Raw genomic sequence first — 23,160 nt, 5'->3', positions numbered from 1 at the left:
GCTGGGCCCCTCTGAGTCACTGCCTGGAATGCTTTCATGGTGTCAAATTATAACTGTTCAGCAATAATCATACTTAAGCAGGAATTTTACATTACTAGTATTCTATTGGTTCCACTCCTCTGGGGAACCCTAAAGCATTGGTGTAAAGCAATGGTCATTTATTACCATCACCCCCCCCCCCGCCCTCTGAGTTCTAGAGGAGACTGGCCTCAGCTAGACAGTTTGTGTTCATGGCGTCTTATGCAGTTGCATTCAGATGGTGACCAAGGCTGGTGTCACAGCATAGCTTCCTCACATGCCTGGCTGGCAGTTGATGTGGGATATTAACTAGGACTTCAGTGGAGACTGTTGATGGAAGCACCTCCATGTATCCTCTCCATGTGGCCAGGATTTCTTTCCACCATGGTATCTGGATTCTAGAGATGAGCATCTCAAGAGGGCCGAATGGAAGCAGTGTCACCTTTTATGACCCAACCTCAGAAGTCAGGCAGCATCAATATGTTATTAGCAAGTCACTAAGGTAAGGCTATATTCAAAAGGAGCAGACTATGCTCCATCTCTCAATAGAAAGTATGTTAAGGCCAGGTGTGGTGGCTCACACCTGTAATCCTGCATTTTGGGAGGCTAAGGAGGGCATGTCACCTGAGGTCAGGATTTCGAGACCAGCCTAGCCAACATGGAGAAATTCTGTGTGATGGTTAATACTGAGTGTCAACTTGATTGGAATAAAGGATACAAAGCATTGATAATGGGTGTGTCTGTAAGGATGTTGCCAAAGGGGATTAATATTTGGTGAGTAAGCTGGGAAAGGCAGACCCACCCTTAAGCTGAGTGGGCACAATCTAATCAGCTGCCAATGCAGCTAGAATATAAGCAGGCAGAAAAACATGAAAAGAGAGACTGACTTAGCCTCCCAGCCTACATCTTTCTCCAGTTCTGAATGCTTCCGGCCCTCGAACATTGGACTCCAAGTTCTTCAGTTTTGGAACTTGGACTGGCTCTCTTTGTTCCTCAGCCTGCAGGCAGCTTATTGTGGGGCCTTGTGATCATGTGAGTTAATATTTTAAAAGCTCCCCTATACATATATATATATTAGTTCTGTCCCTCTAGAGAACCCTGACTAATACAGATTTTGGTACCAGGAGTTGTTCTAGAGGAACAGCATATTAAGGATGGAGTTCTTTTGTTGGTTTTGGGTTTTCTGGAGTTGGCTTCTTAATATGATTAGACCCAAAAATGCTAAGGACTCTACTTCTAATAGTATGGAGAACACCGATAGTCCTTGGCGTGAACTGCTCAGAGAGTTATGCAAAATAAATGCATTTTATACTTCTGATTCATTGCTCATAAGGGGCAAGGAGTTTAGTGACTCTATACATAATACCTTTGACCATATATGGAGAACCAAGGAATATAATGAAGCTGGTTGGTTGCTCCTAAGTTCAATGGGCAAAGTGATTAAAGAAAATTATGAATTCAGTGATTCTGTCTCCTGGCTTCAGAAGCAGATACTGAGCTTCAACTCTGTTAAGATTGCCCTGAGTGAGAGTCTTATCTCTTGCAGAGAAAGAGCTGAAATTGTGGAAAAACAGACATAAGCTCTTATCATGTGAGTGGCTGACCTGCAACAAAAGGTGCATGCACGGCCTTGCCAGGTGTCTACTGTTAAAGTGAGGGCATTGATTGGAAAAGAATGGGACCCTGCAACTTGGAATGGGAATGTATGGGAGGACCCTGATGAAGCTGGGGACACTGAGTTTGTAAACTCTGATGAACCCTTTTTGCCAGAAGAAACAGCTTCCTTATCGCCAGCAGTGGCAACATTCCCTCCCCGACTCATGCTGCCACCAGCCTCTCCACCTTTGTCTGAGGAGATAAACCCTGCGCTGCCTGAGGCAACAGTGATGGCCTCCCCTGAGGCAGCTGTCAGGCAAGATAATGTTGAATCTCCTCAGGAGCCACCCCAATACGCTTTTTGCTTCTAGACCTATAACTAGACTAAAGTCCCAGTGGGCTCCAGGAGGTGAGGTTGAGAGTGTGACCCATGAGGGAGGTGTGCTATACTCAAAAAGAACTGCTTGAGTTTTCTAATTGATACAAACAGAAATCTGGAGAACAGATATGGGAGTGGATATTAAGGATGTGGGATAATGGTGGGAGAAACGGAGTTGGATGAGGCTGAATTTATTGATTTGTGCCCACTATGTAGCAACTCTACATTTAATGCTGCAGCTTGGGAAGTTAGAAAAGGTTCTAATAGTTTATTTGCTGGGTTAGCTGAAATATGCATTATAATATGGCCCACTGTGAGTGAGCTGGAAATGTCTGATCTCCTTTGGTTTAATGGTGAGGAAGGGGTCCAAAGGCTTAGAGGCATTGGGATGGTGAAGTGGATTAGTCATTTTAGACCTACTCACACCAGCTGAGAGGGTCCAGAAGATATACTCTTGACCAATGTCTTCTGAAATAGATTTGTGAGGGCAGCACCTATATCTTTGAAAAGCCCTGGAATTGCTCTTTTCTGTATGTTAGATCTAACAGTGGGAACCACAGTCACTCAACTACAAAATTTAAATACAATGGGAATAATTGGATCCCGAGGGGCAGGGGCCAAGTAGCGGCACTTAACCATCAAAGGCAAGGTGGGCATAGCTACCATAACAGACAGCAGAAGCAAAGCGGCAATCAGAATAGTCTGATCCATGTAGAGCTCTGGCATTGGCTAATCAATCATGGTGTTCCTAGAAGTGAAATTTATAAGAAGGCTACTGCATTCCTATTTAATTTATATAAGCAGAAAACTTCTAGGTCGAAAGGACAAAAGATTAATTTGAATTATAAAAACAGAAAATCACAGCCCCTCAATCAATTTCCAGACTTGAGCCAGTTTACAGACCCAGAACCCCTTGAATGAAGGGGAAGCTGGGTCACCTTGAGGAAGGACCCCACTACGTTTCTGACAATTTATGCAGTGAATGTTTCTCCCATCCTTCCCCAAGGCAACCTCTGGCCTTTTAAGGACGGGGTAACTGTGGATTGGGGAAAGGGAAATGATCAGACCTTTCGGGGACTACTGGACACTGGCTCTGAGCTGACGGTGATTCCAGGTGACCCAAAACATCATTGTGGTCCTCCAGTGAAAGTAGGGACTTATGGAGGTCAAGTCATTAATGGAGTTTTAGCTCAGATCTGACTTAAGTGGGTCCAGTGGGCCCCCAGATTCATCCTATGGTCATTTGCCCAGTGCCAGAAAGCATAACTAGCATAGACATAATTAGCAGCTGGCAGAACCCCCACCTTGGCTCCCTGACTGGCAGGGTGAGGGCTACTATGTTAGGAAAGGCCAAATGGAAGCCATTAGAGCTGCCTCTACCTAGAAAAAATAGTAAATAAAAAACAACATCACATCCCTGGTGGGATTGTGGAGATTAGTGCCACCATAAATGATTTGAAAGATGCGGGGGTGGTGATTCCCACCATAACCCATTCAACTCTCCCATTTGGCCTGGGAAGAAGACAGATGGATCTTGGAGAATGACAGTGGATTATTGTAAGCTTAACCAAGTGGTGACTCCAATTGCAGCTGCTGTACCAGATGTGATTTAATTGCTTGACCAAATTAACACATCTCTTGGTACCTGGTACGCAACCATTGACCTGGCAAATGCCTTTTTCTTCACTCCTGTCCATAAGGCCCAGCAGAAGCAATTTGCCTTCAGCTGGCAAGGCCAGCAATATACCTTTACTGTCCTACCTTAAAGGTATATCAACTCTCCAGATTTGTGTCATAATCTTATTCAGAGAATCTTGATCACTTTTCACTTCTGCAAGATATCACACTGGTCCATTACATTGATGACATTATGCTGACTGGATTCAGTGAGCAAGAGGTAGCAAACACACTGGACTTATTGGTGAGACATTTGCATGCCAGAGGATGTGAAATAAATCCAACTAAAATTTGGGGACCTTCCACTTCAGTAAAATTTCTAGAGGTCCAGTGATGTGAAGCCTGTCAAGATATTCCTTCTAAGGTGAAGAATAAGTTGTTGCATTTGGCCCCTGCTACAACCAAGAAAGAGGTACAATGTCTATTGGGCCGATTAGGATTTTGGAGGCAACACAGTCCTCATTTGGGTGTGTGTTTCTCTGGCCCATTTATCCACTGACCCAAAAGGCTGTCAGTTTTGAGTGTGGTCCAGAACAGGAGAAGGTTCTGCAACAGGTCCAGGCTGCTGTGCAATCTGCTCTGCCACTTGGGCCATATAACCCAGCAGATCCAAAGGTGCTTGAGGTATCAGTGGCAGATAGGGATGCTGTTTGGGGCCTTTGGAAGGCCACCATAGGTGAATCACAGTGGAGGCCTCTAGGATTTTGGGGCAAGGCCCTGCCATCTTCTGCAGATAACGACTCTCCTTTGGAGAGACAGCTCTTGACCTATTACTGGGCTTTAGTGGAAACTGAATGTTTGATTATGGGTCATCAAGTCACCATGTGACCTGAACTGTCTATCACGAACTGGGTGCTTTCTGACCCATCTAGCCATAAAGTGGGTCATGCACAGCAGCTTTCCATCATCAAATGGAAGTGATGTGTATGTGATCAGGCTCAAGCAGGTCCTGAAGGCACAAGTAAGTTATATGAAGAAGTGCCTCAAATGCCCATGGTCTCCACTTGTGCCACCCTGCCTTCTCTTCCCCAGCCTGTACCAATGGCCTCTTGAGGAGTTCCCTATGATCAGTTGACAAAGGAGGAGAAGACTCGGACCTGGTTCACAGATGGTTCTCCACAATATGCAGGCACCACCCAAAAGTGGACAGCTGCAGCACTACAGCCCCTTTCTAGGACATGCCTGAAGGATAGAGGTGAAGGGAAATCTTTCCAGTGGGCAGAACTTCCAGGAGTGCCCCTGGTTGTGTACCTTGCATGGCAGGAGAAGTGGCCAGATGTGCGATGATATACTGATTCATGGATTGCAACCAGTGGTTTGGCTGGATGGTCAGGGACTTGGAATAAGCATGACTGGAAAAAGAAATTTGGGGAAGAAGTATGTGGATGGACCTCTCTGAGTGGTCAAAAACTGAAGATATTTGTATCCCATGTGAGTGCTTGCCAATGGGTGATCTCAGCTGAGGAGGATTTTAATAATCAAGTGGATAGGATGACCCATTCTATGGACACCACTCAGCCTCTTTCCCCAGCTACCCCTATGATCGCACAATGGGTCCATGAACAAAGTGGCTATGGTGGCAAGGATGGAGGTTATACATGGGCTCAGAAATATGGGCTTCCACTCACCAAGGCTGACGTGGCTGTGGCCACTGCTGAGTGTCCAATTTGCCAGTAGCAGAGAACAACACTGAACCCTCGATACGGCACCATTCTTCAGGGTGATCAGCCAGCTACCTGGTAGCAGGTTGATTATATTGGACCACTTCCATCATGGAAAGGACAGAAGTTTGTCCTCACTGGAATAGACACTTACTCCGGATGTGGGTTTGCCTATCCTGCACGCAATGCTTCTGCCAAGACTACCATCTTTGGACTCACAGAATGCCTTATCCGCCATCATGGTATTACACACAGCATTGCCTCTGACCAAGGCACTCACTTGATGGCTAAAGCAGTGCATCAGTGGGCTCATGCTCATGGAATTCACTGGTCTTACCATGTTCCCCATCAGCCTGAAGCAACTGGATTGATAGAATGATGGAATGGCCTTTTGAAGTTACAATTCCAAGGCCAACTAAGTGACAATACTTTGCAAGCCTGGGGCAGAGTTCTCCAGAAGGCCATGTATTCTCTGAATCAGTGTCCAATGTATGGTACTGTTTCTCCCAAAGCTAAGATTCATGGGTCCAGAAATCAAGGGATGGAAGTGGAAGTGGCACCACTCACCGTCACCTGTAGTGATCCACTAGCAAAATTTTTGCTTCTTCTTCCCACAACACTACGTTCTGCTGGTCTAGAGGTCTTAGTTCCAGAGGGAGGAATGCTGCCACCAGGAGTCACAGCAATGGTTTAATTAAACTAGGAGTTAAAATTGCCATATGGACACTTTGGGCTTCTACTACTTTTAAGTCAACTAAGAAGGGAGTTACAGTGTTGGCTGGGGTGACTGACCTGGACTATCAAGGTGAAATCAGTCTACTACTCCACAATGGAGGTAATGAAAAGTATCCATGGAGTACAGGAGATCCATTAGGGCGTCTCTTAGTATTACCATGGCCTGTGACTAAGGTCACTAGGAAACTACAACAGCCCAATCTAAGAGGAACTACAAATGACCCAGACCCTTCAGGAATAAAGATTTGGGGTCACTCCACCACCATGAAAAAATAAAAAACATGACCTGCTGAGGTGCTTGCTAAAGGCAAGGGGAATACAGAATGGGTAGTAGAAGACGGTAGTCATCAATACCAGCTAACACCACGTGACCAGCTGCAGAAATGAGGACCGTAATTGTCATGAGTATTTCCTCCTTCTTTTGTTAAAAACATGTTTGTGCATGTATACACTTGTACTAAGAAAATATCTTCAATTTATTTCCTTTCTCCTTTGTCATGTGACATAAGATTTATTGACTTCACATCAACATTTAAGTATTGTTAACTTTATATGATAGTATTTGGGTTGGGGTTTGGTGTGTTTCTGGTTGTAAGAAGGATAGTTGTATTATGTTAGCATAATTATGACCTTATTACTGGCTTTATTTGAAGATTATGTATGATCTCAGGAGATGTGTATGGGTTCAAGTTGACAAGGAGTGGACTTCTAATACTGAGTGTCAATTTGATTGGATTGAAGGATGCAAAGTATTGATCCTGGGTGTGTCTGTGAGGGTGTTGCCAAAGGAGATTAACATTTGAGTCAGTGGGCTGGGAAAGGCAGACCAACCCTTAAGCTGGGTGGGCACCATCTAATCAGCTGCCAGTGCAGCTAGAATATAAGCAGGCAGAAAAATATGAAAAGAGAGGCTGACTTAGCCTCCCAGCTTACATCTTTCTACCATGCTGGATGCTTCCTGCCCTCAAACATTGGGCTCCAAGTTCTTCAGTTTTGGAACTCAGACTGGCTCTCCTTGCTCCTCAGCCTGCAGATGGCCTATTGTGGGACCTTGTGATCATGTAGGTTAATACTTAATAAACTGCCCTTTATATATATATATATATATATTTATATATATTTAATTTATATATATTTATATATATATTTATATATGTTATATATATTTATATATATATTTATATATGTTATATATATTTATATATGTTATATATAATGTTATATATATTTATATATGTTATATATATATGTTTATATATATAGTTGTATATATATGTGTGTATATATGTGTGTGTATATATATATATATATATATATATATTCAATTAGTTCTGTCCCTCTAGAGAACCCTGACTAATACACCCATCTCTACTAAAAATAAAAAAATTACCCAGGCATGGTGGTGCCGCCTATAGTCCCAGCTACTTGGGAGGCTGAGGCAGGAGAATCCCTTGAACCTGGGAGGCAGAGGCTGCAGTTAACTGAGATCACCCCATTGCACACCAGCCTAGGTGACAGAGAGAGACTGTCTCAAAAAAAAAAAAAGTATTAACTGTTAAGAGACTTACAGACATATTCTCAAGCCATCACTTACAGCGACAATAACAGAACATATTTCATACATTTCCTTTAAGATTGAATGAGTTAAATGCAGACCATGTAAATATGTGAGGAGCTCCTAGCAAAATTCTTGGCACATAGTAAGCACTGAGTAAATTTTAGCTATCGTATTCACCAATAGTATCATCTTTCTTGCCAGGGGCAACACTGGCATCAGCAGTAATAATTGCATAGAAAAGAACTTTTGTCTTTAGGAAATTGTTTTCATCTTTGAGATCCCATAGCTGACATTGGTCCCCTATAGAAACATTTCCAGGCTGTTTTTAGCCAGAAAACTAAGGTGAAGAGTGGCAGGAACCTTTGACTTCATCAGATACTGCATCCGCCTAGAGGAGCAATCTATCCGATTCACAGGTTTGTGATGATACTCAGGAAAGTATGGTTTCTCTGCCACACACTGCAACACGGTATGTCTTCATGTAATCCTCGACTCAACAAATAGTTGATTTATATATTGACATATGTTTCTGTCGTGGGAACTTAACTATACTTTTTTTCAGTGTAGTGGCAGCAAAATGAAAATAGAAATCTACACGTTGTATTTTAATAAATATCAATAATTAATTAAATAGAATCACGTACACATGCTTAGCTAAGCGGAAAAACACATGTCATTTCCATAGTGGCTACTGTGGAGGCACATCCTGAGACTCTGGGAGGGAGGAGACCTAGAATCACAGCAGAGGAGCTGCTATTTTCCTCTAAGTCCAACCGCATCGTAGAGCCCTCTTCTCCCCTGAAAGGAAGGCAGTGAGTCAGAAATCTTATTTCTCATTCTCTGATATGGAAAGAAAGAAGGTCTCATGTCTCTCAGAGATCACAAACTGCCCCTGTGAGCAGGGGGAGGGTGCAGGGAGCCTGAGACTGCCCTGTACTGCCTGCTGGGGCTTAGCTGGGATGAGCCAGTCCTGAGACCCTTTAGTTTATGTCCTGCCCCTCTCATCTTCTATTATTACCTCACCTTCCTCCCCAGGGAGGATGCCAACACCTCATTCTGCTTAGCCCTTTGTAGATTCCCAAGAGTTTTCCCACACTTAATTTTATTTTGATATTTCTAACAACCCAATGAGAGTGGTGACACCATGGGTGACATGATTGCATCTTATCTACAAGGAGACAGACTCAGTGAAATTATTCATGAGGACAGCTCAATGGGTGCAATGTTTGAGCTAAAACCCAAGTCTACAGGTTTTCCAATCTTTGCTCCCCAATCCCAAGTCATTACAAGGAGTTGAAACAAAAGGAGGAATTGCCCTGAATGAAAGCTCTCTGGCCTCTAATTAGAGTGGTGCTGGCTGGCATCTAGAGCATCAAACGTGACCACGTCCCTTGATTGCATAGTAGTCAATTCTTAATTTCTGATGTGATTTGAATTTGTGCCGCCGCCCAAATCTCATGTCAAATTGAAATCCCCAGCATTGGAGGAGAGGCTTTCTGGGAGCTGACTGGATCACGGGGGCGGGCTTCTCCCTTGTTCTCATGATAATCAGTTCTCAGGATACTAAGTTCTCACAAGATCTGGGTGTTGAAAAGTGTGTAGCACGTCCCCCCTCTCTCTTCCTCCTGCTCTGGCCATGTAAGAAATGCCTCCTTCCTCTTCACCTTCCACCATGATTGTAAGTTTCCTGAGGCTCCCCCAGCCATGTTTCCCATACAACCTACAGAACCATAAGCCAATTAAACCTCTTTTTTTAAAAAAAATTACCGAGTCTCACATAGTTCTTTATAGCAGTGTTTGAACGGACTAATACAGTTTCTGAACCTTTTCTCTGGAAGTTCTCTGTTGGGCACAACGTCACCAACATTTTTTGCCCAAGATATTTGTCTAGCACCAGGAATGGACTCAAATAGAGAAATCCTCTCATCAGTAAGTTTTCATCTTAGCAGTATCATTCTGCCAGCAAAGTGTAGAAGATGGATTCAAACCTGAGTCATGCTTTCTTTAGCTGCAGAGTGATAAAAGCAAAAAATCCTTAAAGAGGCATGTTCACTGCCATTGACAGCAACTTTTTTTCAAGCCGTGTTATTAGATTAAGGCCTGTGTGAATTAGTGAAGAATTATGGGACTTTTAAATCAACTTCATATTTTGTATACTTTCCAGGATATAGTTATAACAGGATATCAGATTGAGACTCTTTTTGCCTCAATTTCCACTGATTTCTAAATGATGGTGATTGGGATACCAAGGTAGTATCAGACAGGTGGCCCTGCATATGTCAGATGCAGACTTTACAAGGGGGAGGAAGGAAACCTGCTTCTATCTCTTGGGCCCTTCAGCAGGATTAAAGATACAAAAAGTGGTCAGCGAGAGGACTGGGAAAAATTGATGAGAATATTTATTTGGCCAACTGTAAGTTCCATCCTGCCCTTTCGGGAGGGGTTTGGAGAGTGCATTTGCTCTTAGTGCTGAGCCTAACGAGGACGCTCCCCCAAAACCCCGAGGGAGCACTGGAAAATGTGCTTACTGCACTGGGGAGATCCAAAGAACTAGTACCTGGCCCATGACGAAGACTGCTGACTCACTTTGGAGGCGGGGCTGAGTGCTCTTGCTCGGGGCTCAGCCTGCTCTGCCGGGCAAGCGCTGCTTGAGGGCGCTGCCAACTGCATGTGGGCTGCTTGGTGGGTGCCACTTGGGGACCTCCAGAGCAGGGTTTCTCAAATGTCCATGTGCACATGGCTCACCTGCAGATTCTAACTTGGCAGGTCTATGGCTGGGTTGGTGAGTTTCCCAGGCGATACCGTTGCTGCTGGCCACTGGACCACGCTTTTAAGGGCACAGAGTACTGCGTGTGGGAGAGACTGAAGAGACTTCAGAGAAAGAGGACAAAGACTCCTCCTGATGTCCACGAATTCAGGAAGGAGCCTCAGGAGCTCTAGGAACAGAGAGACATCTGTCTGCTCAGGGCTTGTGTGAGAAAGGACCCAATAGATAGTCTCCAGAGCCCACTGCATCTTCGGAGTGAAGAGTCAGCTTGCTCCTCCATGAGGCCCTCCCAGTGCTCCCTGCTTGAACTGCTGCCAGGCCTGGAGAGGGGAAGCTTTCCAGAGAAGTGAGGGACCCCCCTATTTTCCCCCTCTCCTCCCACCCATCCTTACCTCGTTACCCTCCAGCGCTGGGTACAGGAAGACTTACAAGGGCCCATTGGGAAGGTGGGCTGGCGGCTGCTGATGTAGGGAATTTTCTGCATCTCATGGTTGGCAGAAGGCTAGTGGCTCTGTGCACCTTCTGAGCCCAGAAGGAAATATAAAATTGCTTTTAGGTAGTTATAGTTAGGACATCCCTACCTCACATAGCGTGATGGATACAGGCAGATCATCAACCAAGTCGCATCCCTTTCCCCCAGTCAAAGAGTAGGTCTACATGTCCCAGGCCCCTCTTGCCAGGTGCAGCTCCATGACTGAGTTCTGTCCCATGGAATGTGGAGGCACGTTAAGCCATTTTTAGGCAGGCCATGAATTCCTCCTGGGTCTGTTTCCTGTGCTCTAATCCTCATCTACTGGCTAAGCAAGGAGCACCCGCAAAGGCCTAGAGGAGGCTGAGCCATGAGATGGACGGACCCTTGATCTTTGAATGACTGTGTCGACTGTGACTTAAGAGAGAACACTAAAATAGAAGGATAGCTTTATTGTGTGAAACCACTAGAGCCTGTGGTTGTTAAAACAACCAACTTGAGTAATAAACATAGATAGGGGTGGGAAGTCAAGACAAATAAGAAAACTGCCCACAGTGCCACCTACCAACTGTCAGGAGCAAAACTGGGAGGTAGAGTGACTTGTACCTTTAATGAATTTTCTCATTGAATCTCTGTGGGCAAACTTTTGGCTTATGAAGGCTGTGGGTAGCAAGTATTATGTCTTTGTAGGATTTGCCTTTTCTTCTGAGGCTGAAAAATGAGTTCTTGGTATGGGATAAAAACACATCAGTAATGAGACAGTGTCACCTCTGATTTCCTAATTCCTTACCCTTGACACCCTGAGCATCTGAGGCCATGACTCGGTGGATTTCTTGTGGCCTCTTTTTCTCTTTTGCTGGGAAAATTTTCTTGCTTTTAAAAATATAGATGGCCATCCTTTTATGTAACAGTTTCTAAGCCCAAGGGAATGACAATAGTTCTCCAACCACAAAATACAGTTATAACTGTCTGAAGAACTAGTTCCCCTACAAAACACGTGTATATAGATGACCTATTTGTATTAAAAAGTGTCCAAAACACTAGCTTTGTGATAGTAAATGTAATTATCTTATTCAACAATAATATTGATGAAGAGTAATAGGGAGTTGGTCGGGTGGCTATGCTCTTCTTATTGCCACACAAAAGTCTAATGCAATTTATCATAAACATTAAGTTTGGAAAGAAAATCTCTCTTCAAATATGACAAAATGTATACATTTGTCAATTAATTGTTTTAGATCACGGACCTCCAACCCCTTTGTTTGTTGAAATCTTAAAAGATCAAAAACTCAAATTGAATTTGGTTTTATTCCATTTTTCTTTAGAGCTTTGATCCCCCCTCCCTTGGAATTTATCAATAGTTTCATTCTCTTTCATTTTCTTTAGACTTCAGAAGCCAAATGGTGACATCAGGAAAATGTCATCTGAGCAGGCTCGCTGGCCTTCCTTTGAAGCAGCACTTGTTCCCTGGGGCTACAGGGAAAGGCAAGCTGGCAGATATGCAGGGTGTCTGTCCCATGACTAATTCAAAGGAAAGAAAAGACACATTTGATGCATTCTTATTATAAAACAACAATAGAAACGAATGCATAGATTTATTCACCTTTAATTATTTTCTTATGAGAGGACATCAACATTTTCTTCTGCCATTATAATGATCCGGTAAACTACATAAAATTCAGATTATATTATGCTGATGTTGAAGCACACAAGAATGATATGTAAAGTATAAGTACATTTCAAAAAGCCTGGAAAATGATCTGAGAAATTAGAACAGGTGATAGAGATGAATTATAGGCACCTATTAAGACATACCCTTTGAAAAATATCATCTTTAAAGTTCATAAAGCATCCTGGATTTTAGAGAAACTTACTGAAACCACAATAATAGAACATCCCAGGGGTCTGGAGTATTTAGGTAAAGTGAAAAAAACTACAAAGATGATTCTTCCCAGTCTGTAACTCAGCATGCTACAACCTTTTGCTATCTAATGGGTATCTTTGTAACTCACGTGGACGCCTTGCAGCACGGAACATTGTTGGTAGTAGAATTTGTTTTATGAAGTCATTGCTTATGAATAAGATGTAAAGGAAGAAAAATGGGGGTGGAGATGATATTTTTAGTTTTCTGAAAGCAGTGCTACTGTTTTGGGAACCCATGAGTATCACACAGAACTCACTATTCCACAGTAAATAGAAATTTAATTGCTTTCATCTTCATTATATGGATTTTTATGTGCAGCTAAAAACAATTTGAAAAATGTAATAAAATTACACTAAATGTTTACTTCGAACAGAGTTTTTTTTCCTCCAGCTAATTTAAGAATCTTTTTTATTGAAAGTTTCCTGATGAGAAATAGAAATCAATTCCATTCATTTCTCATCAAAAACTACATTTAAATGATTAGAAAAAAATGAGCAGTTCCGAGTGATGGTCAATGGGTGAAATGTGTCCTATTGAAGAACGTTATTATTTAATACCCTCATGCCCTTTATTGTGATATGAGTTGAGTTTGATGTCTGGCTGGAAACTGACAGCAATAGAATTTTGACAAAAGTTCATCCATCCTTTCAGACTCTGGAATTCATAATATACCTTTTGTCCAAGTTGTGTAATGTTTATTTGTGAAGTCCATTCATAAATCTTAGATTTTAATTGGTTGTTGCTTTTATTGAGTAGATTTATATAAGCATAATTCTACTAAATTAGATACCACTATTTAAGAATAGTGATGATATATTTTTCCATCCTGGAAAATACATTTTAAATCATTTTAACTCATTATAAACATTTGGATAGTGGTTTTTAGAGAGCTCTCATAAATAATTTTTTTAAAAAAGCAATAGAAGTGGGCAGTGTTTGAACATAGGGTAATAATTCATACCAATTATATTGCTGAACATAAGTTTGAAGCCTCAATAATATATCCTAATTCATACCTTATGGTCTGATGGCAATTAAAATACCATTAAATATTTTGCAAACACACTTAAAAGCTGAAATCTTGCTTATATAGAATAATATTCAGTGCTTTATTACCCAGAATAGTACCTCTTTATTTTCTTGACAAAGTATAATCATTAGAGAGCCATTCTGAGAGTAACTTTAATCCACACGAAGGCTTGGACTTCGTATTATTGTGACTATTAATACTGTTACTACTGTCATGGCTATTAATGCTTTTGAGCCTCTGCTGATTTTCGTATCATGTAATTAGAACAGGCACAATCAGATGGTCCTAATGTACTGATTAACACACACCTGCAATCTCTTTCCACAGCAGAGAATCCAAACAGCTAAACACAAAAGGGCTTACTTACTGATTAAGGAGATTGTGTTTAAAGGGTCTGTCTACATTGATCTAGAAGACTGTGTTTAAAGAATCTGTCTACATTGATTTAGAAGATTGTGTTTAAAGAATCTATCTACAAGCGGTTTGGCTTCTAGTGTCTGAAGGTCAACAAACCTTAAATGAGGCAGAGGGACTACTGAGAGGTTAAATATTTCATGTTCATGATGCTCATAGTACCCTAGTAGGTGACTGTAAGGTTTACCTAGCGATAACACAGGCCCCAGTGCTTCCACTTGGGTTAATAGGGAGTTGTGTGGTTTGGACACACATGTGGCTTGTGACTTCCTTCCTTCATGTAAGGTCTCCCTACAGCGGTCATGCATCATCATTTCAGATGTATTTTCATACAGTAAGTTGGCAATTTCTGTGCATCAAATTAAAATGGCATGGACATTGGAATCATAAAGATCAGAGTTTATATTCTGATGGGCTACTTAAAGCTATAAGCTTCAATTTCAGTATCAAAACAAAAATGATAAAAATTACCTTGTAGGCATATGTCAGTGCTGTGGACTGAACTATGTCCTCTCAGAATTCCTATGCTGAAACGCTGATCCCCAGTATGATGAAATTTGGAGGCAGGGTCTTTGGGATATGATTAGGTCATGAGGGCAGAGGCCTCATGATGGAATTCATGCCCTTATAAGAAGAGACACCGGAGAGGGTGCTCCCTCCCCTTCTTCTCTGAACATGCGAGGCTACAATGAGAAGATGGCCATCTGCAATCCAGGAAGCAGGCCCTCACCAGACACGGGATCTGTGGAAACTTTAATCTTGGACTTCCCAGGCTTCAGAACTGTGAGAATACATGCTTGTTGTTGAAGCCACCCCGCTGTTGGCAATTTGTTACAGCAGCCCTAACCAAAATAGCCAGTTTAGGAATTGTATGGGCTGAGCACCTTGCACAGTCAGCACAATGCTCAGTGAACATTTGAAGCAAGTTCTTGCAATGTGCAATGCTTGAACAGTTTATTTTTCACCCTGGCCTAAATATATTGTGGGGAGGACAATGCAGTTCAAAGTTTTAATTCAACTAAGATCATTAAGTGCCTACTATGTCCATAGCATGGCCCAAGACGCCATGTATCAAGGGAAAGTTGGCTTCTTCCGTTGCTTCTCGGCTGGGGTTGAAAGTCAGAAGGGACGAAGATGAGAGAGAAATAGGCAGGGAGTGGGACTCGGCTGTCGTCAGGCTGGAGGTCAGGCAGAACACTTCCTTGTGGTTGCTGGGCAGCTGCAGTAACATTGCAGTAACTACATATTGACCATGTGCTTTTATTTGCTGTGTTCTGATGCTTTGGCATTTAGGGCCCTGCCTACCTTGGAGGAATTGCCATTTCCAGGGTTAGCCACATTCAAAAGATAGTGATGACTCACCCCAGAACGTGATTTTCAAAGACAAGTCAACCAATCTAGAGCCCACATCCCTAGTAAGTCTCCCCCGTGGGCTCTCATAGGGCTGTCATTCCAGGCCACTCTCCACCCACCCTAATCACCTCAAGGCCAGGTCCCAGACAGGTAGGGATGGCTCCTCCACCCCAGAACCCACCGACATTTCTCAAAGCAGCCAGTTCTATGCCTGCTGATCCTGCCTTGTCCTTTCCTAGTGTTGTGCAAACTAAAATAAAGGGCTCCCCCTATGCCCTCTGCTTCCTGGCTGACCTTGGTGTGGCCCTCTGATCGCACTATGTGTCCCCTTCTCCGGGATTTCTGAGGATGACAAGCCATCTTTTCAATGGGACTCCCTTCCAGACCTGTTGGTCTCACCATACTGGAATCATCATAAAGCCTGTATTGTATAACACATCATTGGTGTCTAAAGTTTGCACAATGCTATGGCCCCCACATTAAGGGAGTCTGGGTGAGATCACTTCATTGCCCCTACTTCTCTGACCAGAAAACACAAGAGTTCATGGGAGACAATAATAACAACAACAAAAACAATAGAAGAACACATTTGTACCTCTTTATTGGCACAGTAACTTTTCAAAGGCTGGTATGAATAAAAAGTTCCAAGTAGCAAGACAAGGTGGTCTGGAGCCACTGCTCAGAACTTTCTGACAGCCGACGAAAGCACATCAATGAACAAGGCCTTGCATTATGGGAGGGTTGAGGATATACAGCGAGGGAATCATGCAGTGTAAGTCCCGGGGGACGAGCGTTGTGTGATGCAGCCCCTACTGCTCAAACCAGTACATGGCAGCGTGCTCATTTGTACTGTGTAGGCCTTTGAATGAATATGATCATTTTACACCACCAGCTATGGATTTGAAGCCATACGTGTTTAACCGAGTGCCATGTGATTCCCTGTGATCTATGCTGAAGTCGGGAGGTGAAATTTAACTAAAGGATGCACAATCCACTTATCCAGAAATACAGGGCGTAGGAAAGAACAGCCTCCTCATCCATGAGTAACACCTAAAACATGGGGCTCAATTCATAGTTTTGCAAGGGGTGACACTGGCGAAGCTAAAACAACAATGTAGTTTCAAGATTTTAGGTGTGTTAGGTGAAAAAAAAGGACTGTGGAGGAAAAAAATAATCTAGAAATGATTTTTTAAAATCTGTATTTTGAAGAAAGGAAGCACCACCAATTGCATAAAGTTATAAAATTACAGTAATAAACATGTAAATAATTATCAGGTTTATAATACCAATAAAACACAAATAGCTACAAAGAAATAAAATATATGTCCCATATACTGTATTATAATAAAACCATTGGAAGTACAATAAACAGACTGTTGAACCGTAGGAAAACAACTGTACAGAGTGTGCATGGATTGCTCCTTTCCTCCGCTACCCTCTCTCTGGCCACGTCCACACTTTTCCCAGCCTCTCTCTTGCTACCTAGGGGTAGCACAGAGCCGTAAATGAGGAGCTTGAAAATCAGAGTGTATCACCACGAGATGGATAAGAAAGAACACACACACACACACAAACACACACACACACACACACACACACACACACACGGGATCTCATATATTTAGCATCTGTGTCCTGTGCTTTTTTTATCTAAATGCGTGGAGAGAAGACCCAGCGCATGTCAGAAGGCAGCCTTCTGTTGTTGCAGCCCGGAATCAGTAGGCAGTTCTATTTTGTGAGTCTGCAGTTCAGGCCGCATCAAATGGTGGTGTCCCAGAGCTCAGATGGCAGCCTGTTGCAGGAGGCCCCTTCCGGCTTCTTCAGAAGGCTGGGCTTCTTGCAAGGTGGTGGGGGAGGCACCCTGGGCTCAGCGTGGTGCAGGATCTGCTGCCAGTCTTGTCCTTCCTCACAGAGCTTTCTCCTCCAGTCCAAGAGTTCCTGCAGGGCCACACTTTCATTCTCTGAGAGCCTCAGCTGATGGATTACCTGTGGGAGAAAGAGGGGGAGAAAAAACAGCTAGCACCAAATATTGTGAATGAGTATGAAGTGTGATAGCAACACCTGGATACAAAGGGGCAGGGTTGGCACTAAAAGAGGCAGCTTCTTTCCTCAATCTCCATGCACTGCTGCCTCTGGAAACAGCACTGGGCTAGGAAGGCTGTGAATTGCTGAGTTAAGGCAATGACTGCAACAAAACATTGGGAACTAGGTAGAGTATTAATGTGTGCTGCACCTCCAGAGGCTACAAGAAAGAATCAAATGTCTGCTTGACCCATGCCCTCGATTATTGTGTACATTCTTATGGCATCTTGTACTTTCTCTTCATTTAATTTCTATCCATAATAGATGTTCTCCTATTAACAGAGCTTCCTCAAGCGTCACTCCATCCTTGGAGCTGCTCCTCCATCTGTCCACATAGTTAATAGTCAAACATGACTATTAGGGTTACATGACCTCACTTCCGACCATAAGGCATGGACCCAAAGATGGACCCCTACTCATGAAGGTCCGTTCATAGACAATGCACAATCACACCACACTCATGTAGAAAATGTTTTCAAGCACTAGGTGTTACAAAAGGCAGCCACTAAAATATCCAATGAGCTCATTCAAGGCAGGCTAGCTGTGCTTGAGAATATTTGAGGCCTCTTTGGTGTATCTACCTGCCTGCTCTATTTGGTGGCAGTGAGACAAAGCAATGAGCTAAATTAGCAATTGTGTACTCTCAGACGCTAAGCCCTCAAAGATGAGAACATTATGGGCCTTTGCAGGAAAGCATCAAAACATGTAACTGTATTGGCTACATCATCTTGCGTCACTATGGTCCCTGAAGAGAGACACCCTGCAGACCAAGCTTACCCCCGACTTCAGCTAGGGCACAAGACAAGCTGGCTATGTAGCTGTGGTCACCCTTCTTCTGCCAGCCGCCAGAAGTCTGTAGCAGCTGGACATTGCAGATACCAATTTTTCTGGCAATTCTAAGGAAGTATACTGGTTCAAAAAAAAAATGAGATTCTGGAAATTCGAACAGGAATACTGGGGAGAATTCAGAGGAAATGAGATGACTCATCCTACCTCCAAAGCACTAACTACTTTGTTCCAGCACTTCTTCCATCTCATCACAACCCTCTCCATTAAAATGAGAGAAAATAAAACAAAACAGAACACAAGTGGTTATGCACTTATGTAGAAAACAGTCACTTGAAAGCAGCAAAGGGAGTGAGTGTTCCAGGCCCAATTCTAACACCAACACCTGAGCCTACTGTTTCCCCCAGAAAGAGGATTTTAAAGGCTGGGATCAAGGAGATGATGTTTACAGCATGAAGGTCAAACCCATATTCAGAGTCTGTAACTAGAGTTCTGGAGCTGGTTATTAGTAAAAGGAGCCTCCCCAATTGAATTTACAGACAACCAGAAGAAAGAAGAGCTTAAGGGTAGAAAAGAGAACTATGGTTACTCAATCCCTAAAGCAATTTCTAGACATAACAGAGAGTGAGCTGCAGAGCAGAGTGGGCCCCTTAAAAGGGTATTTTTTTTTAGTCTTTAGGGCTGCATCAGAATGGCCTGGAAATGAGAAATTCTGTTGGGCAGATGCTTGTGGAAGCCAGATTGCTTCTACTCTCAGCGGAGTGAGCCGAGAAAGCAGGGTGGTGGGAGCTTGCATGAAATCAGGTTATTTAGTGAACACTTTGGCTACACATGTGCTAGGTGCTTTCATAAGCACCTTCCAGGCATTAACTCATCAGTTCTTAAGAGCCCTGTAAAGTGGGTACTCCTGTTTTGCAGATGAGGAAACAGGAACAGGGCAGTCAGGTAATCTGCCCAAAGCCACATGGAAAATGACAGATCCTGGCAGCCTGGCCCAAGAGTCCACGGAATGTGTTTCCATTTGTTCGCATCATCTATAATTTCTTTCAAAGTGGGCTAAGGACATGAGTAGACAATTCTCAAAAGAAGACATGCTTTTAGCTGTGAGTCTACTGTGCTTAACCCAACTATTGTGGTCTAGGATCTGATACAGGCTAAGAATCAGAGTCCCCTGTACCATGTTCCTCTTCCCTTCTTTTTCTGAATGGGACCACAGTCATCTCTCTGTGTTTGTCCAGGAGTGTGTGCCAGCCCCTCCGTCATTCTCCACCAATGTGTGCTGTGCTGCTTACATTCCCTTCAGCCTCATTAGTGTGGACATGGAACATTCATATTTATGTTCCTTGGCACACACTCAGCATACAGTAGTGATCTCTGAAAACAATGTCACCAGATTAGGAAACAACATTTAACTGATGGAAGAATATTGCTACAATGTCAACTGATTATTTTCCCCAAGTTTTCTTAAGACACCATGTTTCCTAAATGACACAACTTCATATTCATTTATTTAGAAAACAAACTGAGGAATGTTCACTTCTGGATAGCTATAGCATGTTATTGTTCCTGTTGTAAAAATTTCAAAAAAGAGTCATTTTTCTAAAACATCAGGAAATTCTGACAAATGGAGAGAATTCCAGATGGAGTGAAGCTTTTTGAGGTGAACTGATAATTACCAGCTGCTTTTTTCCTCCCGGGGACATTTGCCAATTCTGAGCATTTCCCCAGATCCAGAGAGTTTTTTCTGGAAGAAAGATAAACCACATGATATTTTGGAGTTTCCTGGGACTAAAGAAACAAATTGAAAACTTATAGGTCCTCAAATGCACAGCCATCGTCCACAGGGGACACTCATTTAGCTGTTCACCTGCATGGGTGATGGGTGCCCTAGGCCAAAGTTTATAAAAAGCAGAATGAAATCTCCTACAATGACAGAGGTGCTTCAGAAGTAAAACCCTGGCAGGGGTGATGATGGCCTCCAGCATGTGGCCAGTCTCATCTTAAAACATTTTCTGGATTTTGAAATTGTGTGGGGCACAAGGCTGCAGAGCCAGGCTGGGAGCTCTGAAACACAGGGCTAGATTTGCTGTCATCTTTCAGGGCTAAGGAACAAAGACTTCACAATTAAAGGTACAGGCGGATCAAGCCTGTGGATTAGGAGAGAACCAGGGGTAGACTGGTTCTCCAGCACAGCCCAGTGAGGAACTACAGTAAGAGTGAAAGCTGATGTCTTCATGGAAACACTGGAAGCCAGAAGCCAACATGTTCCTGGTTAAATTACTGAGAAAAAAAAAAAAGTCAACATAAAATTCTACATTGAATAAAAAATACCCCTCGAAAATGAAAGTGATAAGATTGTTTGGCTTTTTTTCTTGCTAAATTGTTTGAGCTCCGTGTAGATTCTGAATATTTGTGCTTTGTCGGATGTATGTATTGTGAAGATTTTCTCCCACACTGTGGGTTGTCTGTTCACACTGCTGACTATTCCTTTTGCCATACAAAAGTTCTTTAGTTTAATTAAGTCCCACCTATTTGTGTTTGTTTCTGTTGTATTTGTTCTTGGGTTCTTGATCATAAAGTCTTTGCCTAAGCCAATGTCTAGAACAGTTTTTCTGATGTGATCTTTTAGAATTTTTATAATTTCAGGTCTTAGATTTAAGTTCTTGATCTACCTGGAGTTGATTTTTGAATAAGGTGAGAGATGAGGATCCAGTTTCATTCTCTTATATGCGGCTTGCCAGTTATCCAAGCACCATTTGTTGAATAGGGTGTCCTTTCCCCACTTTCTGTTTTTGTTTGCTTTGTTGAAAATCAGTTGGCTGTATTTGGGTGTATTTCTGGGTTCTCTATTCTGTTCCATTGCTCTATCTGCCTGTTTTATACTAGTACCATGTTGTTTGACTATGGCCTTATAGTATAGTTTGAAATCAGATAATGTGATGTCTCCAGATGTTTTCTTGTTGCTTAGTCTTGCTTTGGCTATGTGGGCTTTTTGGTTCCATATGAGTTTTAGGATTGCTTTTTCTAGTTCTGTGAAGAATGATAGTGGTATTTTGATGGGAATTACACTGAATTTGTAGATTGCTTTTGCCAGTATGGTCATTTTCGCAACATTGATTCTACCCATCAAAGAGCATGGGATGTGTTTCCATTTGTTCGCATCATCTATAATTTCTTTCAAAGTGGGCTAAGGACTTAAGTAGACAATTCTTGAAAGCAGATATACAAATGCCCAGCAAACATATGAAAAAATGTTCAACATCACTACTGGTGAGGGAAATGCTAATTGAAACCACAATGTGATACCACCTTACTCCCACAAGAATAGCCATTATCAAAAAATCAAAAAATAATAAATGTTGGCATAGATGCAGTGAAAAGTGAACACTTCTACACTGCTGGTGGGAATGTAAACTAGTAAAACCACTATGGAAAACAGCATGCAGATTCCATAAGGAACTAAAAGTGGAATTACCATTTGACTCAGCAATCCCACTACTGAGTATCTACCCAGAGGAAAGTAAGTCATTATACAAAAAAAATACGTGCACATGCATGTTTATAGCAGCACAATTCACAATTGCAAAAATGTGGAACCGGCCCAAATGCCCATCAATCAATGAGTTGGTAAAGAAGCTGTGGTATATGATGATATATGTGATATATATATACACCCCATATATGATCATATGTATGATCATATATATGATATATATGATGTATAGCTATATGATGTGTGTGTGTGTGTATATATATATATATGATGGAATACTACTCTGCCATAAAAAGTAATTAATGGCATTTGCAGCAACCTGGATGGGATTGGAGACTATTGTTCTAAGTGAACTAACTCAGGAATGGGAAACCAAACATTGTATGTTCTCACTTATAAGTGGGAGCTAAGTTATGAGGATGCAAAGGCATAAGAATGACAGAATGGACTTTGGGATTGGAAGGAAAGGGTGGGAGGGGATGATGGATAAAAGACTACAAATGGGGTTCGTTGTATACTGCTTGGGTGATGGGTGCATCAAAATCTCACAAATCACCACTAAAGAACTTACTCATGTAACCAAATACCACCTGTTCACCAAAAACCTATGGAAATAAAAGAAATTTAAAAAGAAAGTGAAATAAAGATGTTTTTGGACAAACAAAAATGAGGGAATTTGTCATCAAACCTCTCACATTAATAGAAAGAAATAAGATTTTTTTTTTTTGGTAAAAGAAGATGATTCCAGATGGAAAAAATGGAAATGTAAGAGGGAATTAACAACACTGGAATTAGTAAACCCATGGGTAAATATAAATTATATGCTTGAAATGTTTAGAGACTTTAAATTACATGAATAACACAAGTGCCTGCCATCAATAACTGCAAAACCTTGTTATTGGGATTAAGCAGAGTTTCAAGGTCTTAAGATTCTAGCAGTATAAGAAAAGTGGTCAAAATGATCAAATCTGTAGGAAGCAATGAGTAAAGGATGCATGTTGTCTTCTCGTGAAATTATTAAAAGAATAATATAATATTTAATCAAAGTTAATGTAACAGTGAAATAATAAATATCCAATTAATCTAAAAGAACACAAGAACTGTAGAGAAAAGGACATGAAAATAGAGACTAATTCCTAACAAGACAAAGTAAAGCATAAAAACTAGACAAACAAACAGAATCCAAATCTCTACCCAGCAGTTGGTGTTACTCTTCCA

At 42.1% G+C, this 23,160-nt stretch overlaps 1 protein-coding gene and 1 long non-coding RNA gene across 10 annotated transcripts in view; one reads left to right on the top strand and one right to left on the bottom strand.

Moving 5' to 3' along the window:
* The first annotated feature begins 212 nt into the window (after window positions 1-212).
* Window positions 213-23,160, top strand: part of LOC134759909 (uncharacterized) — a 59,126-nt gene continuing 36,178 nt past the window's right edge. Inside the window, exon 1 of the long non-coding RNA XR_010136824.1 lies at window positions 213-520. This is a non-coding gene — a long non-coding RNA (uncharacterized LOC134759909). The remainder of the gene's footprint in view (window positions 521-23,160) is intronic.
* Window positions 16,159-23,160, bottom strand: part of MYO16 (myosin XVI) — a 717,368-nt gene continuing 710,366 nt past the window's right edge. For all 9 annotated transcript variants that reach the window (XM_054529223.2, XM_054529222.2, XM_054529219.2 and 6 more), the window contains one exon: window positions 16,159-17,567. In XM_054529223.2, coding sequence (XP_054385198.1) covers window positions 17,340-17,567 — 228 coding nt within the window. In that variant the 3' untranslated portion in view covers window positions 16,159-17,339. The remainder of the gene's footprint in view (window positions 17,568-23,160) is intronic.

This window comes from Pongo abelii, chromosome 14, assembly GCF_028885655.2.
Source record: "Pongo abelii isolate AG06213 chromosome 14, NHGRI_mPonAbe1-v2.0_pri, whole genome shotgun sequence".
NCBI classification, from domain to species: Eukaryota; Metazoa; Chordata; class Mammalia; order Primates; family Hominidae; genus Pongo; species Pongo abelii.
Note: the sequence above shows the minus strand (reverse complement) of the source record. Positions and strands in the feature narration are given on the sequence as shown.